General features: G+C 22.0%; 1 protein-coding gene across 11 annotated transcripts in view; it reads right to left on the bottom strand.

Annotated features, from left to right (window-relative positions):
• Window positions 1-19,894, bottom strand: part of LOC113554788 (longitudinals lacking protein-like) — a 360,082-nt gene that overhangs the window by 40,448 nt on the left and 299,740 nt on the right. The window contains exon 5 of one of the 11 annotated variants that reach the window (XM_026958814.1): window positions 6,262-6,705. The exons of 8 other annotated variants lie outside the window; for them this stretch is intronic. In XM_026958814.1, coding sequence (XP_026814615.1) covers window positions 6,503-6,705 — 203 coding nt within the window. In that variant the 3' untranslated portion in view covers window positions 6,262-6,502. Of the gene's footprint in view, window positions 1-6,261; window positions 6,706-9,577; window positions 9,841-15,735; window positions 15,977-19,894 lie in introns of those variants that run through there. 2 more of the 11 variants (XM_026958816.1, XM_026958818.1) reach the window with 2 other exon arrangements.

Here is a 19,894-nt window from a genome sequence, read left to right as displayed (position 1 = left end):
AAAGTTCTCCAAAATAAGAATGATTGATATTGCTGTTGTTAAATATTTAAGAAATACTTATAAAACATTATCAACAAATTGGTATGAATACAATTTACTAAATAATTAACATCACTAATAAATTATTAATACAATAAAGTAGTTGAAGTTTTATTATTGTAGATATTATTTAGCAACTTTGTTTATATTATTTTAGTATCTTCGAAATTTAACTGAAGAACAAGAAGTAGTCATAAAAAAGTTATTTTGTGTCAGAAATGTTAAATTTAATTTAATACTGTAGGTATGTAAAACAAAAGTGAAATTAAGTGATACCTATATAAAACGATTTCAAATCAATTTGTTCACTTGTTTTTTCATTACATTCTTATAGTTTGATTGCCTACAAAATTATATATACCATTGTTAAATAATTAAAAATTGACATATTGACATATTAGTCAGGGACTAATATATTTATGTACTGTGAACATGTGTTTCTTCATATTTGAATTTCTCGAAAACATCCTTAGACAAAAGTCGCATTTGTATAAGGGTTGTTTTCCACATTCATACTTCAAGTGGTAGGTCAAATGAAATTTGTTCTTGTAACTGCGACTGCAATGTTCATTGACACAATGCCAAACTCTAGTACCTGAAATGCGTCACATTAGCCTGATCGTTTATAAACACTATTCAGAGCGAAGCATTTATACAAAAAGCTGTGTATTAATGATATTTTTTTTAAATCAGTGTTTCTCTACAAAAGTAAAACATTACTAATAAACATTAACTTATATTCATTTTAAATTATATTACTAAATACGCATAATCCAAATAAGGTTTGGCCAACACACTGGATATAATTTGCTATAGGAATTATGAAAATGATGAATATAAAATAAATACATTTTAGAATGAAGTAAAATTAAAGTTTTTTGTTTTGTATTTTCAACATATCCATACGTGCTAATAAAACGATATGATAACCAATATTTTGTTTTTATATTACGTATTTAATAGGTACTAAATAAAGCAAACATATAGGTATTTTTTTATGCTTTTGGTATTATACAATCAACTTTTTAAAACTATTTAATAATTATATAATTTATCTTTCCATAAAAATAGGGGAATTATTAAAAACGAAATGCTGATAATAAATCGAAATGTTCTTGTAACTAATTGAATATTTAAATGGTTATAATTTTATTTAATATCATACCATTTTTTATCATAAAACATGCGAAGTATATCTATATTCAATATTTTAAATAAGCGCACACAAAATACCTAACCATTGAATCTACGAGTAATGAGTATGATAAATATATTTTTATAAATGTAAGAAGTACTTTAATAGTTACCTATAAAAAATAAATATTAAGTTCTTTATCTTATAATATTATAACACAACGGTTTCTAAGGTTTTTTTGTTTCACGCATCCCTAAAAAAAAAAATAAATAATCGCGCCACCCACCAATAAATAAATTACAATTTCAAATTATTTAAATATTCAAGTATTTTAAATTTTATGACAAAAATCCAGCTATACATATTATTTAGTATAACACAAAGAATTTTTTAAAAACGATTACTGCTTTTGTTGGACAAAATATAATATATTTATGATTCGAGAATATTCGGGCGACATGATAACGCTGGATTTTCATTAGACACACATTTCAACAAAACTATCGTTGATCTAAAAATATCAATATTTACCTCGCACTTCCCCTTCTATATGCTTGTGCCTCCATATACATATACATGAAACACAAATCACTTAATAAATTAAACTAACCCAGTTAGCATATTTTCAATATTATAAACAGTGTTTATTTCAGAGGGGAAGACCCCCTTGAGAAAAATGTATACAATATTTATACTTCTCTTTATTATTTACTTCTATGGTATACCCCCCCCCCCGAAATTTACAATACCCTCTCCCCGGGATAAAAGGTCTGAAATAAATACTGATTATAAGTTTCTGACAAACGTGTAAAAATTAACACATAAATATATGACAGTAGTTATAACCTTGTTCTTTCCAATTTTCTTCATTAGTTGTATGAAAAAACGTATAAATACATAGGTACTTAATATAAAAATAGTAATAAAAATCAATACCAAAAATATATTTTATTTAACTATTACTTAAGAAGACACCATACCCACATGTGTTGTATCTGTCTTACTAACGTAAATCATAACAGATTTTCGTTAAGTAGAATACATTTTGTGACGTTAGCTTTAATATTATAATAAATTTACTTATTCTCAAATTTAAAGGTAACAATATTATCTATACTCTGTCCAAACTAAGAGCATACCGTGCGGCGGACGAAAACCAGTCGAAACTCGCACATGCATTCCCTACACAGGCAGTGTTGCCGCCGCCTAAGAGGTGCGCTCTTAGTCTGGACAGAGTATAGACAATCACATATGATTTTGTTGATATTATCTTTTTAAAGTGAGTTATGAACATTTTAAAGTTGTTATATTTTACATAGTTGTAACTCACTTTAAAATAATAATATCATTAAAAGCATATGTCATTGTCTAGATAATATTCTTACCTTTACATTTGAGAATAAGTAAATTTACTATAATATTAAAGCTAACGTCATAAAATGTATTCTACTGAACGAAAATTTGTTATGATGTATGTTAGTAAGACAGAGACAACACATGCGGGTATAGTGTCCTGTTAAACTTCCATAACTCGCATATAAAAATGAAATACACGTTAGTGTATTACACGAGTAAATTCACCTGATTTTTTAAATATTAATCGGAGATGTATTATGTAGCTTTTAAATGTAATAATTTAAAAATGAAATGTTTATTAAAAATGCATTTATAAATATCATCAATAACGATATTATTTTACTTAACATGATAATATTTCAATGTTCTATACCGCAGTGGGACAAAATTGATTAAATTGTAAAAATAAATATTTTATCAATACGATTTATACATATATATAATTATACGTATAAGAGAGCTTGATTTTAATTTATTAATTTATTATCAAAATACAAGTGTATACATAATATTATAAAAATATCTCAAAAATATACATTTATTTCAAACATATTTTATAATTATCGTAACATATATATAGTTTTTATTCAAAATTATAAAATACTGCAATGGAAGATAAAACTAAAATTATACTTTGTTATAATATAAATATGAAAAGCATGTTCATTTTTATGAAAAATCATAGTGTTTTACTTATTAATGGTTTAAACGTGTTTTTATTAATATTTTATTTCACTCAGTTATTTTTATTATTAGTTTAGAACAAGAGTTTATCTATATACAATGTGAATAAGTACAAAATATAATTCGATCTTGAAATCGAAAATTATATTAAGAAATTGCTAAATTTGTTATGTACTGTTGACATATGAATTTTCAGCACGTTTCTATACGCAAAACATTTCATACACACTGCGCATGAAAATTTAGGCCTTACACCGCACTCATAGCGTAAATGTTGTCTGACACCATGTAACGCTTTATAACTTCTGCCACACTGGTTGGGACATTGATACCGTTCGTCAACAATCACAAAGTCTTGTTTATTTAACTTCCAGCACACTAGAATAAAATGAACATTGATTACTTAAAGATGTTTAAAATATATTGTTAAATATATCGAAACGGAAGTATAAAATATATATGTGTAAAAAATATGGAAATACATGCCAAATTTCGTACAGGTCATAATAATAATAATAATAATAATAATAATAATAATTATAATAATCAAATACAACCCTATTAACATTATATAATTGTTAAACTAATTTAGTTGCTGTGGATATTTATAATAATAATAAAAACAATTGACGAACACAAGGTTATTTTTTCAAAAAATATCGTTTGTTTGATTATTTTAACAAGTGTCCACATATTTACAGGTACAATTTATAATCTAATTAATAATACGATAATAGTATGTACTTAATAATATACATTAAAATTACACAAAACATTTAAATTTGTATCGAAAATTATAAAATGTAAATACGAGTAAATAAAATAAATAAATAAAATTTTGTTTAGAACACAATATTTTAGTATAGTTTTAAGAATACAGAGAATGAGCCATTCTCTGGTGTTTCTTTACGGAATCCGATCTAGAATATTTTTTACCACAGTATTCACATTCGAAGTCTACGCCGCAAAATTTGTAATGTTTAGCGAAACTCGGTCGTTTGTCATAAGTACGTCCGCATTTAGGACAAGTGAATGTTTCTGAAACCCCTAAGAACGAAAAAAACCGTGATAATACATTTTTAATCTGTGGAAAAAAACCTTGTGCAAATTTAGATTTCATCGTGTTATATTAAATATATCATATGTGGCATCTAGAAAAAAATATAATTTTTTTCATTATAATCATGATGTACCGAGAACGTGCATTAAATAAGAATAAGAATAAAATAATTAATTGGATAGGGGAGACCGGTACAAAATTCAAATAAATTATAACTCAGGTTAAAGCCCATAATAGTTGTTATTGTTAAAAATATTGTATATTATAATCTTTAACATATTGAGAACCTATAATTGTATTTATCACAGTTAAAATGTCATTATAGCAATTTGTTTCTAAAGCCAAACTGACACGCGCAAGCAATAATTTTATTGTTTTATAATATTATTATATACAGTATAACAGATAGACTTATCAAAAAAAAAAAAAAAAAATTATACTATTTAAACGTATGACAAAAATTGATAATATTCTATGATGAGTAAATAATTTAAGAAATATACTTATGTCAGCAAATTCTCAAAAATCATATTTAAAAAAAAGTTATTATGTTCCAAATTAATTTAATCAAAAAATATTGATATTTAAAAAATTCTAAAAAATAAACTACTTGACTTAGATAAATCTTTTTACCATCAAAATTGTTCTTATAATCAGATTCACAAATTGGCTATTTTAAATTTATCTAAAAAAATTTAAATCAAATTTAATTTTTTTTATTTCCAGTACTAAAAAATAAACATAAAAAAAAATATTGAAAATATTAATTAAAACAAAATTTATTCATAAAGTCAGTTCTATTTATTAGACCCTGTATATAATGATATAATATTTGTAAAGAAAAAAGCTTAAATTCTAACTGTAAATCATAAAGAAAAAGTTAATATGTTATTAAAGAAATTTTTAAATAAGTATTTTATTAAATCTAATATATTTAGATAATTAAAATGATAAGTATGGTAAATGGTACCGGTTTTATGTGACGGTACAACAACTATTTCCGGTCATCCCTAAATAGGTTTAAACTAAAATTAAATATACATAATAAAATGTTCGTTTGTTTAATCAAGCGTTAAGCAACAAGCAGTACATAATTATTACATTAGATACTATTTTTTATTAAATACCAGGGATAACGATTAACAATCATCTAATTAAGTATTTGTAACACTAAAATTGATAATAGGTATTCATTTTAAGAATTATAGTTTAAATTTAAAATAAATAATACAGCATATTTAAACTTAATAATATATTTGTTTTTTAAACATAATTTATACTACGCATGTAAAGGAAAATGTACTAAATATATTAGGAATCTAAATTATACTTAAAGACTATAGTGACTATAGTATAGTCATTAAAGTAAAACCTACACAAAATTTGTGAAATTGTAAGTGGGAATAGGGATGGTTATGTAGGTAGACATTAAGGCAAATGGAGTGGCATAGAATAAATTTTGTATTTATTGATTTATTAGAATTAGGTCTGATGTGCGTAAAATTTAGTATTATCTTAAAAGTACACTTATTTGTATAGATAAATATAATATCAGGGGTACTCATCCGATTTGACGAAAGATTTAATTTAAAATAAATATTTCATTAGCGTTTAGTTTAAGCAGAAAAATAAAATTGTTATGAATATTAATAAATTGTAATAATATTAATTTAGTATTATATTTTATACCTAAATTAATAAAATAAATAATTATTAACAAATCTTGTGTAATTTTCATACTATAACCAATTAGAAAATATCAACAATATTAATTAAATGATAAAATAATAGTTACTGAATATCGCTAATTACCGAAATAATCGATAATCAAATAAAAAAATGAAAAATCTATTTACAAAAACATAAAAATATTAAGTATAACTTAAAATTCTCAAAAAAGTTATAATATTCTAATGAAGGTTGCAATAAAAAAAAAAAATAATAATAAATAATATTACTAGCTGAAATAAATACAATAGGTTGTAGATTTTGTGTAACATATTTGTTTATTTACAATAACACCATTTTAATTTTGTCGATTTTTAAGTTGCAATGTAATAAAATTATAAACCAAAAAAGTATTAATGAATCTGTGAAAATAAATCACACAAACATAAAATAATCACACTAATTTTACTATAATAACTTATGTTCCATGAATTCAATATTTCTTCTGTAACTGTAATCCTATTTGCTGTGATTTATGGTAAATTTTAAACATAAATTATTCATGCAAATATTTTATGAATAATACCCAAATGTGAATTGAGACTACATTTGTACCTAAATCGTTTATTACAAACACGACATTGAAACATCTTTTCAACACCACATTCAAATTTTTTATGGTTTTGTAAGCTCTGCCGATGTTTATACTTTTTTTTACATGTATGACATTCCCAAACATTTGCTTCATTTGGATACCAAAAACCTATAACAATAAAAAAAATTCAGTTAGATAAAGACTTACTAAGTAGGTGTGTTTATCATGCAGCATATTTTATAAGTTTATATCATGCGGTGACATACACAATAGTAGACCTCTAGCGTATATTAAGATATATTCTCATAACTGGCTAATTCTTGATAGAAAATATTTTTTTTTTAGCTACACCAAAATTGAAAAAAATTATATTTTTAATTTATTAACTCATGATTGAAGGTAACCTAAACTAATTTTTGCTTAAAAATATATTAAGTATTTTAAAAACTTTCTGAATTTAGGATACGTGTGATAATAATTATATCAGCTGTTAAATAAACAATCAAAAATATGCAAAATGTAATTCATTGTTAATTTCTTATTTTATTACAATTTTAAATATATATTTATGATATTAAGCTAAATTTTTTGATAACACAATTTTTTCTATTATTTGCATACTATCTGTCATTGTGTTGTAAAAATATTATTAAAATATCTATCAAAAATAGGCCCATTCTCTTCGAAAATTACAGTCTCCATAAATAGATAAATATATTAATTTATATGTTATACTTACTAAAATAATTTTTCTCATAAAAGCGTATCTAAAATATATGTAGTACATATTGTATCAAACTGAATCTTTGAATCAAATTAAAATAAGTATTTTAAATAATTTAAAAAAAACAATACAATTTAGTGTAGTCCAGTGGCATACGCAGGGGGGGAGGTGTCAGGGAGATATGAAACCAACCTTAAAAATAAGTATCTGTTCAAATTATGAAACAACGACTAAAAAAAAGGTCAATTTGTGCATATAATTATGATATGACACCCCCTTAAAAAAATCCTGCGTTCGCCACTGGTGTAGTCTATACAACTATAATAAGTACTTATAAAATATTATTTTACCAACACATAGTTAACATGGTAATTATCTTAAATATATCTATGTCCAACCAAAAACCACATTGACATATACCAATTAAAACCTTAATGAAGGTATATGATATCTTAGTATATTAATTACATGCTCTTATTTTTTTCATCAATAATGTTTTATACTTATATTGATATCAATAATTAAGTGTTTATCACAACCGCTCACAACAATTACTATATAGTTTTAAATAATCACTTCTATTACAGTTGATTTACCCAAAACATAGATTTAAAAATATAATGTAAAATAAATTATGAACAATTTTCATAATACATTTAAAAATAAAACAAAATGATGTACAATAAAAAATTAGATAAATTCCTTTACTCAATATTATGAATGCTTATATCTCATATCCAACAGTCATGTATATACATTTATGTCATACTTTATAATATTAATATTCATTATATTACGCTGTTTCAAGTTTTGTTTCTATTTGAACAGACGATCTCATCACATTGCACATCTTAACTTTGGTTCTACATCACATTCATATTTCAAATGGAACATAAAATTAGAACAATGTTAGTACTGTTTATCACATTTAAAATAATCTAAATAAATCAAAGTATTTGCAAACCCATTTGAAAAAATACTGTCATTACTAGAATGTATATTTAAGAGTATGTAAAAATTATAAAATAGCTCAAAATGTAAAAGATAATCTACAAAAACTATTTTCCTTACATAAAATATTAGAAAACCGTGTTTAAAAAATATTAACTAATGAGTAATATATTTGATAGTATAATACATATGTAAAGATGGCTATCACCATACTTTATTTTATCATCTAAAAATTTCAATAGATTCCCCCCACAAAAAAAAAAAAAAATTAAAAACCTATAGCTACGCCTAAGCACCGGTAGGTATATTCTAACAATGAACAAATTATAATACAATACAAATATAATAGTTAAATTATTTATTCATCTAAATAGACAACAATTCAAGGGGAATGCAAATGTGATTTTATATACATATTTAAAATACCTATTATCACTAAAATAATTAACTAAATCACACATTCAAATCATATATTTGCTTGAAGTATAAAAAAAAATATGTATGTATAATATTATATTCATATATTATTGGATTGGGACTAGATGAAATATTTAATAGACATAATTTATTCATGTACTTGATCTGTGTCAAAATTACCGAGATTTTATTTTATTATTTTACATAATATTATGCAAAGATATCTCCTAAGTACTCTGTACGAAATGTGATTGTGCTATTTTTCATAAGTTTTACAAACATTTTTCAAAATTAAGAATTTAAGTTCTATTATTATATTTATTTGTATTTAATCCAAACCTTGATATCATTGTTTTTTTAATATAGTGTTTAGTCTCAAAAACCACACGTTCTAGTTTAAAAGAATAGAAAATGCGAAACCACAAACAATTTTTTAATAGCCACAAATTTACGAATCGATTTCACAATTGTTTTGAGTGCTTTCAAAAAATCTTTTATAAAATGTTGAATACATATTTATAGAATACCTAATTGAAATCTATATTTTGTTCAAAGCTATACCATATTAATTAAATTAGCCATTATAGGTAATATTTGTCACGGCCAATGGCGGCTATACTTAAAAATATAGGTGTAGCGAAACATAAGAAATAACCACCCACTCAATAATATTCATTCATATAACACTCCATATACTAAATAGTTTATTCAACATGTTAAAAAAAATAGTTACTATTATACTATTAAAATATTTTAAAGTATTATTCTAATATTCTGTATTATTAGCATACAAAAATTACATAGACAACCTACCCCACCCACCTCTAATTAAAAGTGTAGCAGTCGCTTCATTTTTACTATAGGATAGCTGCTACTGATCATGGTAATTTTTGAACAGATCTCGTATTTCAAAATTTCAACAAATAAATTGTAGAAAAAAAAACAATATTTATATTTTGAACTAGCTTTAATAATAGTATCAATATATATATATATTTCTTAGACGCTATATTATTTTATGTTCAAAAGCTTGTGCACGGCAACCATATGACGCTTCAGATGTTGCTTCCAAGTGAATTGTCTACCACACGCAATGCAATGGAATTGTGGTGCTACACCGCACTCAAGCTTTAAATGACTATTCAAGCTAGCTCTGTGCTTGTACATTCTATTGCAACGATGACATGGGAATGCAAAGTAATTGTTGTTTTCTGTAAAAACAAAAGATAGCGCAAAATTAAATCACAAAAAACGACATATCGGATTAACTACTATACGTCATTGTAATATCAATAATAGAAAGCTTAACAGCAAATGCTATAAGAAGGTGTACTTATACTATATAACTAAATGTCTATATATATAGTAGGTATTATAATACCTTGTATTCATACATAATATAAATAACAGTTTTAGTTAATAGTAGTAAAAATAAGCGCTATGAAATAAAATCAAGTATCACACGGTAAATCAAAAATATAATATTTATACATTATAATACATATATTATACATTCATATAATAGAATTTTGAAATCAATAAAACAACACATCAAGTTGGTAATACTTTATTCAATAAATGCAATTTCACATCTATGCAGAACTCACAGTATTTGAGATCAATATATCAATATAATCTAATCAAAATGTTTACCAACAAGTAGTACAATGAAATTTTAAATTGATACAATTGATTTTTGTTGTGTATTTTAAACATTTTGTATTTGTAATAATAATTACCATAACTCATGCACTGGTATTCAGATAAACGTTTTGGAAAAACAGCAAATATACATTTTATTTATAAAAATAAAGTATAATAACTTCTTAATCCAATATAATAATAACAAAATAATATAAATAGTGTAATATAATTATTGATTAATAATACTGTGAACATAAATTTTTTGATGAGTTGGGTATGAAACATTTTGATGCATTAATGAGTTAATTTAATTTAATTTGATTACTATATATATATTAAGGTAATATGAATAAGCTGAAGATAAATTTAATATAATTGTATGTAAAACAAAAGTATTATACAGAATAGACTTAGTTCTAACTTTTAAATACCTTATATATCAGGGGTGGCCAACATGACTATGTACGCGAGCCACATATATTAATGCAATTATATCAAGAGCCAAATTATCTAATCTGTACTTTTATACCATAAAAATAATAAAAATAGCTAACATCCGATAAACATATTAAATTATGAAATATGAAATTATAAAATAATAATAATAATAAAAACATTTTTTTTTTTATAAATGTATGCAAAAAAAAATTAAAATGTTGGTTTTTGTAAATAAGACCGCGAGCCGCATACGTCGATGGAGAGAGCCGCAATTTGGTCACCCCTGTTATATATTGACAATTGTAGGTAATGTAGTCATAACCAATACGTTCCATGTATCATAGATAAATAACAAATTCAAATGATTTTCAAAAATTAATAGAGAAACTAAATTCAAAAAAATAGTAACAGAAATACAATACCAAGACATTTATTTAACTTAGTAACACCACTAAATAATTTCAGACCTATAGGTGTAGTATCACCAAATATTAAGTTAAGTATGTTACAGTAAAATACTACAAATTAGGTACATTTAATGATATAAAATTATTTTTATAATTCATTTATTCTATTAATATCTTAAATGAAAGACCAACAATAATATTATTAATTTATTAGTTAGAAGAAGAACCTAGTTACTATAATAAATTTAAATTACATTTTTATAATCATTGAATCTTAATATTTTTGGTAGATAAAAATATTACATATTAATAAACAAATATGTAAGAATTACAAGTTAATTAAATGAAATCATTGTTAATATAAACATTAAAACTAACAAAAGCATGAAAAAATTAGACGATTCTTCTAGTTAAATTTAAGATGGTAATATTTTGAAAATATAACTATAAAAAATATATAGCATCTTTTTAAATATAAATAAAAACAAAAGTATAAAAAATAATTACAAGTTATAGATATCCTTAATTAGATACTTGATAAGTTTTTTGGCATTAAATCTGTAACTACACAGAAGCTATTTTTAAATATAAAGTATATATTATTTATAAATAAAATTTTTTTTTATGAAGTAAAATAGTGTTAAAATAATTAGTAATTAATTTTTTATAAGTGATAATACTTTAATTTGTACTATATGATTATCAATATTTGAAATACAAAATGAAGTTTTACTAGGCTTTTTGTGTATTGGATAGAAACAACTGTTTACTATACTGGTCTTTTGATAAAAATAAGAAAAAATCATACTTATGAATATTATGTTTCTAGTAATAAAATGAAAATGTTTCATTTATACAACATTATATTGCAGTATTATATCTGTTCTACTTCTACATACATGAGATATAAGTAACATAAAATATAACAAGAAACTTAACAACCTATAATGGGAAAATAAACATATAAATTAAGATATAATTGCTTATTAAACTATAGCCTGTGTCTTTTTAATACAATATTATACAATTTTGAAGTGTCTTCAAATTATAAATATTATCATGATATTTTTAATTTGTTTTGTTGCTAAACACAAATGCTATACACAATATTAGTTATTTTAGTGAAGTATAGAGTATTTTTAGTATACTTGCTTACCGCCCTACTAATTGTTTACTAAATAACTCAATAAAAATAATATTTGAAAATGTATGCAATATTTAACAGTTGATAGAAGAAAACTGACTAAGTATTAGGTTAAGGAACTTGATTAAAGATATGTTCAATAATAAAATATTATTATTTCAGAGAAACAAGCTAAAATAAACAATAAAAAATTGTAAAATATTATAGATGTTATTACTTGCTAGTATTAAATAATGTAAACAAGACAATGGTTTATTTAGATACATTATAATGTCATGAATACAATAAAATTAAAATGTAAATTTATTTTATTGCAGTCATCAATTAATTATTATATTATTTTATGAATTGTAATCAAATGATTCCGTAGATGTGATCTGTGGGCAAATTTTCTAAAACAAATATCACAACTAAATTTTGGTTGAACTCCACATTCATACTTCTTGTGAGCAAATAAATTACGCTTATATTTATAACTTCGACCGCAATTGTTGCATATAAAATAGTTTACAGGCACTAAAATCAATAAAAAAAAAAAAAAAAAAAACAAAAAATGACTGTAATCTTTTTAAATATAAGTATATGCCAAATTTCAAAATAATCCATGCATTTGTTTAATCGAAATCATATTATTAAATATGTGTAAAATTAAGCAGAAAGTATAGAAAATGTTGTGCGAAATTTAAATTGTGTTCTGTTGATCAAATACTGTAGTTCAAAATAAATGTTAATTTTTTTTTAACTCTAATAATATTTAACTAACACATTTAAAAATAATACCTTAAATTAAATAGTTAATTCAACATACAAATCATAAGTTAAAAGAAACAATAAAGAATAATAACATCACTAAATTATCAATTAATGGTAAATTATCAAGATAAATAAATCTTGAATAAAATAAAATACTTATTCAAAATTAACATGTTTCCTTACAAACTAAATTATAAGATAATACATATTTAAAAGAAAATTTTAAAATAATTTATGTTATCTATAATATATAGAATGTAATTAAAATTATAAGTAGAAAACAAAAAATAATATATCAATAGTTTATAACATAATAATTAATTGTTTTAATAAAATCAAATTATAAATTTTAAATATTCTTTAAAATAGTTGTACTGGGCTCAAATTCTTAGTAATTAATTAATAAATTATAAGAACAAAAACAATAATATTTTTTAATTGGCAAAAACTAACCATAGGTAGCTATGAGAATATGAAATATTGTTTTTAATCCTTTTGTATGTTGATGTATGTATGCTATATGCAATTTCAAATTATTGGGCTGCTAGAACATTTTATTAAATAATTGAATTTAAACTTTTATGCATTTTAAAATGATCTTAAATATCTTTCAAAGCTCATGTAATGTTTGTAGTTTATCCTGTAGTTTTTATTGCATGTGTATACTTCAGAATAACTAATCAATGAAGTCTTACTTAACAAACATAGATCTGTAAATAAAAAAAATAATATTAATTATCAATTTTAATAACAGAATATTTGACAAATACTTTATTTTTTAATTGCATGTGATATAATAATATATATTTTAAAATCCATGAAATAATGTTAATCACATTAAAGATAGAGGGAAAGATACAATTTATAGGTATATATTAAATTTTATTTCAATAAAATTTTATAAATTCTGACCAAGTAATTCTATAGGCAAATAATTTCAAACAAAATTTTATGTTAAATTTTGATTGAACTCACATTCCTTTTAGTGATTATATAAACATGTCAAATTTATAACTTCAGAAACTTCAGCCACACATGTTCCTAAAAAAAAAAAGTGGCACTTAAACAAATAATATTATTTATTGTGTAATCTTATTAAATATTAGCATACCCAAAATCTGAAAATAATAGTTATAAAAAAATTCAAGTATTTGTTTCTTAAAAATTGTAATGTATTATATTAAATATGTATATAATAAAAACATAAAATGTTATGAAAAATTTGTGCCAAATATCATTTGAGTTCCATCAATTAAAAAACAAAGTAAGTTAATTATTGTCTACTCAAGAAAAATAAAAAAAATAAGCAGATATACACATACACAGAATTATTAAAAGATGTTGTTTTAGTATACATATAAAAAAGGTGAAATTATTGAATATCATGGTTTATGTCTTTATTTAAAAATTATTTAACAGAAAATTAACTCTTCAAGCATTATGTTGGTAAAATACAATGCATGTTTAAAAAATGCATTATAATAATATAAAAGATAAAAAGGTGAAGATATAGTTTAATTAGTTATCAGTTATATAGTTTATTGTTTATGTATACAGTATTTTAATTGTTCTAAAAGTTATATTATTTTATGAATAGAGATTAAATGATTTCGTAAAGTTCCCCTTTGGGAAAATTTTTTAAAACAAAGATTACAACCAAATTTTGGCGGAACTCCACATTCAAACTTCTGGTGATTAAATAAACTACGCTTATATTTATAACTTCGACTGCAATTGTTGCAAATAAAACAGTTAACAGGAACTAAAACAAACAATATTATTTTCTAAGCAATCTTTTTAAAATAAGTATATCCACAATTGGAGAATAATAGCTATAAAATAATTCAAGCATTAGTTTAATACAAATTATATTATTAAATATGCATATAATAAAGTGTAGTGAGTTGAGAAAATGTTGTGCGGACATTTTATTGATCCATTAAATACCAAAAGATCAAGCAATAATTTTTTTTACTTTAATAATATTTAGCTAACAAAATATAAAAAATAATAATACCCTTTGAATGATTAAGTTAATTTAACAAACAAATTAAAAGGTACATCAAACATTTAAGGAAAAATATTATTAAACTTTCAAATAATGTAGAAAATAGATAAGTATACTTAAAAAAAAAAATTATAATAAGAATAATAATTTGTTTATTTAAATGGTTAGCTATATAATTTTTTTTAGTATAAGAAACATATTAATAATAGTTTTAATAATATTTACATTTCTTATTATTTAAGATATATTATAGTATCTAATATATATATAACTAAAGTTATAAGCCGAAAACAAATAAATATATGAATAGTTCATGATATAATAATGAATTGATTTAATAAAATCAAAATACAATTTGAATATTCATTGTAGTACTTAAATCATTTAATAATGTTCAAAATTTGATTCCTGCATGTGTAATATCTATTCTATTACTATACACACATATAATTTTAATTCAGTAGAATCTATTTTATATTTTTAGTTTTAATATTACAGCAAACTGACCTGTCATAAAATTTAAAAGTAAGAATATTTAACTATTCTATGCATTCTTTTGTGTTTTTTTTTTTATTTCTTCAGAGTTAATACGCATAGATCTGTGAAAATAAAAGATAAAATATTGTAATAGCTTTATTTGCAAGATAATTATACTTTGCAGGAATTAGATTAATAAGACAAAATATACCTATGCTTCACTTTCATTATAGTTATATAAAAGATCAAGGTTTGGTATAATCTTTCATTTGTTAAACTACTTCAGCCTTCTAGTATTTTATGAACCAACATCATATGTTTTCGTAGACTTCCCCTTTGGGCAAATTTTTTAAAACAATGATTACAACCAAATTTTGGCGGAACTCCACATTCAAACTTCTGGTGATTATATAAACTACGCTTATATTTATAACTTCGACCGCAATTGTTGTTGCATACATAATTGGTTACAGGAACTAAAACAAATAACAATTTTGTATGTAATCTTTTCAAATATTAATGTATTCCAAATCAGAAAAAATTATAATATAAAATTCAATCATTCATTTAATACAAATTATAATATTAAATATGCATAGAATTTAAGGAAAATGTTGGGGCAATTTTCAATAATATTCCATTGATCAAATACCAAAGTTCATTATTAATTTTTACATACACAAATACTCTAATATTATTTAACTAACAAAATAAGCAATAATACATTTGATTGAATAGTTAATTCAACAAACTAATAAAATAATTTAAAAAATAAAAATAATCATACAGAATGTCTTACAGCATGACTAAGATAAATAATATTAAAAAACTTAATTTGTATTTAATGGTTAACCATGCCAATTTTATTATTAAGAGGGACATATTAATACAAGTTTTAATAATATTTATAAATAAATTTTGTTACCTACTAATATATGTGAAATCTAATAAGACTAAATTTATATCTAAGAAACAACAATAAATATATCAATAAGTTCATGGTTTAATAATTAATTGTTTCAATAAATTTAGAATATTCAGTTTGAATATTTGCTATAAGGAAAGAAATCATTACAAAATATATAGTCATAAAAGAATGTAATTTTTGCATACTGTGTTATTTTTTTCATAAACACACATAATATCAAATTATAAAGTCTAAGTTCAAAAGAACCTATTTTGTTTTAGTAATTTAATATTACAGTAACATATTATCGAATTTAAAAGTAAAAATATTATCTCAATTTTTTCATGTTCATTTTTTTCTTTAATATTTAAATTTTAAATTAAGTATATTTTTAGAGGTATTGAACATATATATAATATTTAATATACATGGATCAGTAAGAAAATTAAGATTTAAGACAATGGTTTTATATTTACAAGATAATTAAAAAAAACTTCAGCCATAATGATGGTAGAACAAAATATATGCTTCAACATATATTATATAGTTACATCAAATATAAGCAGGTTAAGATTGATCCTGTATATTCGGTTAAAAAGTTCAAGGATATAGTCTTTTATTCTTATATTAGTTCTATTATTTTATGAATCATAACCAAATGTTTCCATAAAATTCATTAAAGGAAAAATTGTTTAAAAAGAAAATTACAAATTAAATATAAGATTTATATGTGATATACATTTTTAATAACAATAATACTGAAGACATATAATTTATAAAATTAATTTTGTTTTATCAATTACAATAATTTTGAAAATGTTATCTACCCAACCAAATTTAACTCTCATCCAATTCAATCAAAACACTAATCAATTTCATTGTCAATTAAATATATAAATAATGAATAATGAAGTATATAAAATAATTGATATATACCTTGAGATGCATTTGTATTTTGTAAAGTATTAGCTCAGATTTTGGATGTTTAATGTATCAAATTGCTTAACATTTTTATTATACAATAAATAGTTTAATTAAGACACTTTATTGTATTTGTATTTTAAATGTTTGTTGGATCTTGGAGCTAAATTTGGAATATTGGCAGTTTATTATATATGAAATGTTTATGTGTTTAATTTATACATCATTAATGAATGAGCTAAGTGTAAAAAAACTAAAATCCCTTAATATTATAAAATATTATAAAAGCTCTTTAAAATTTAGTAAAATAAACCTATTACTTTATTATTGAATACTGTTAAAAGAAAAAAAATTATTTTTAAGTACTACCAGTGATCTTATTTAAATTTTAGTTAAACTATACATTCATACTTCTGATGATTATTTAAACTACTCCTATATTCATAACGTTAACTGCAATTGTTACAAAAGAAAATTTTGTTCACCAGTTCTAAAACAATTATTAATGTTATTTTTTATATAATCTCTTTTTAAATTTAAGTGTATTCCAAACCTAAATAATCTAAATATTTATTGAATACAATTTATATTACTAAATATGCATATAATAAAGCATATTAAGCATAAGAAGTAAAAACAATATTAACATTGTACGAAATTTTAATTAATTGGGTTCCATCAATCAAAATGAAATATTGATTTTAAAATGTAACAAAATGTAATTAACAAAATAAAAAAAATAATAATATACTTAACTAATAGTTTATGAAGTTAATTTATCAAACAAATTAAAATATATACATTACACACAAAAGGATAACAACATCACTGAACTAATATGGAAAATAGAAATAAGTAAATTATGAATAATAAAAAAGTTATGTGTTTAATAATTTAAACAATATGTAAATATATATACATATATATATATTGTGGTGGTTTCAAAATAGTTTACAAATAATCTACTAATTCAGTCATTATATTAATATAATATAAGATTCAAAAGATGATATACATAAATAATAAAAATTGAAGTAATATTTTTTTGTGGTTTGGATAGGTTAACACTTTTGTAATTGCTTTATTAGTTTTACTATTTTGCAAATCAAAATCAAATGATTCCATAGACTTCCTTTTATATAAAATAATCTAAATACATATCAAATATCAATTATTTTATTAAATATGTGCATACAATTAAGCATCATGAATTCAGGAAATTCCTGTACTTTTACTGTTTTTTTTAAATTTTTAAATCAAAATATTACAAATGTTTTCAAATTAATATCATAAAAATTATAAAAAATTTTAAAGATAAAATGTTTTTGCAATTTATTACAAGAATTATAAACCATTGTAATGGTGTTAAAACTGTTTAAACATGGTTCAAGAAATCATGTAATTTGGGATTTTAACTATAATTAGTAATTAATAGTAACTCAGTTATTTATTCTAAATGTTAAAGGGTACAAGATTACCACTTAAAATACTTATTTATTTATTAAAAATGTTTTCATTTTAATTTTGAATAATTTCTTATGTGTTTGTACATATAACTCAGAATTTAGTGTATACACATAAATAGTTCAATAAAATATTTTATACAACTTTTTTTTAAATTTTAAATATCAATAAATAGCATTAAATAAAATTTGACATATTTAATTAATGATAAACCTAACTGCAGTTAATTTTTTTTATATCTTAATACAAAGCTTATAAAATAAAAATAAAATAACAAACTAAATTGAATAGTTAATTGGATAACCAAATCAATAGACATATCAAACATTTAAGGCAAATAATTAAATGAACTTTCAAGTATGTAATGTAGAAATAAATGTGATATGTAAATAATAAATGTGTTTGTTATATAACAGGCACATAAAAATAAACAATAATTATGTTTCTTACATACTTAACTAACTTATTTAATTGCAAATTACAATTGTTTTGTTTGGTTGTAGCCGTGTTTCAATTTTATTTTAAATATATTAAATGTAAAATAGCAGGAATTTAAAAATATTTATTTTGTTAGACGCTAATGTTATTAATAAATTAAATTAAAAGTTATAACAACAAACATAAATAAATATAACTTTATTTCATTATATAATAATTAATTATTCAATACAAACAAAATAGGTACACGTTTAAATATTTACTCTGTATAGAAAACTTAGGTTAAAATGCATAAAAAATATATAATTAATAATAACAATTAATGTTTTTAATAACAAAATAATATATCTAACAATTTGTAATTAATAAAAACTAACCATTGCTAGTACATATTTTTTTTTAAAGATATTATTCATCTGAATATTCATACACTAATTTAAGTAAATTTATTATTGTTTTTACTCTTTGATATATATTTGTGTACTATTAGCATGTGATTTTTTAAATTATCAGGCCGCTTAACCATTTTATCACAGAATAGACACTTTAATTGTGGTGTTTTATTACATTCATATTTTAAATGTTTGTAAAGGCTGGAATAATATTTGTAGGTTTTACCACAATTTTGAGGGCATATGTATACATCTTCAGAATTATTTAACAA

The sequence above is a fragment of the Rhopalosiphum maidis genome, chromosome 2 (assembly GCF_003676215.2).
Source record: "Rhopalosiphum maidis isolate BTI-1 chromosome 2, ASM367621v3, whole genome shotgun sequence".
Taxonomy (NCBI): domain Eukaryota; kingdom Metazoa; phylum Arthropoda; class Insecta; order Hemiptera; family Aphididae; genus Rhopalosiphum; species Rhopalosiphum maidis.
This window is presented reverse-complemented; position numbering and strand designations above follow the sequence as displayed.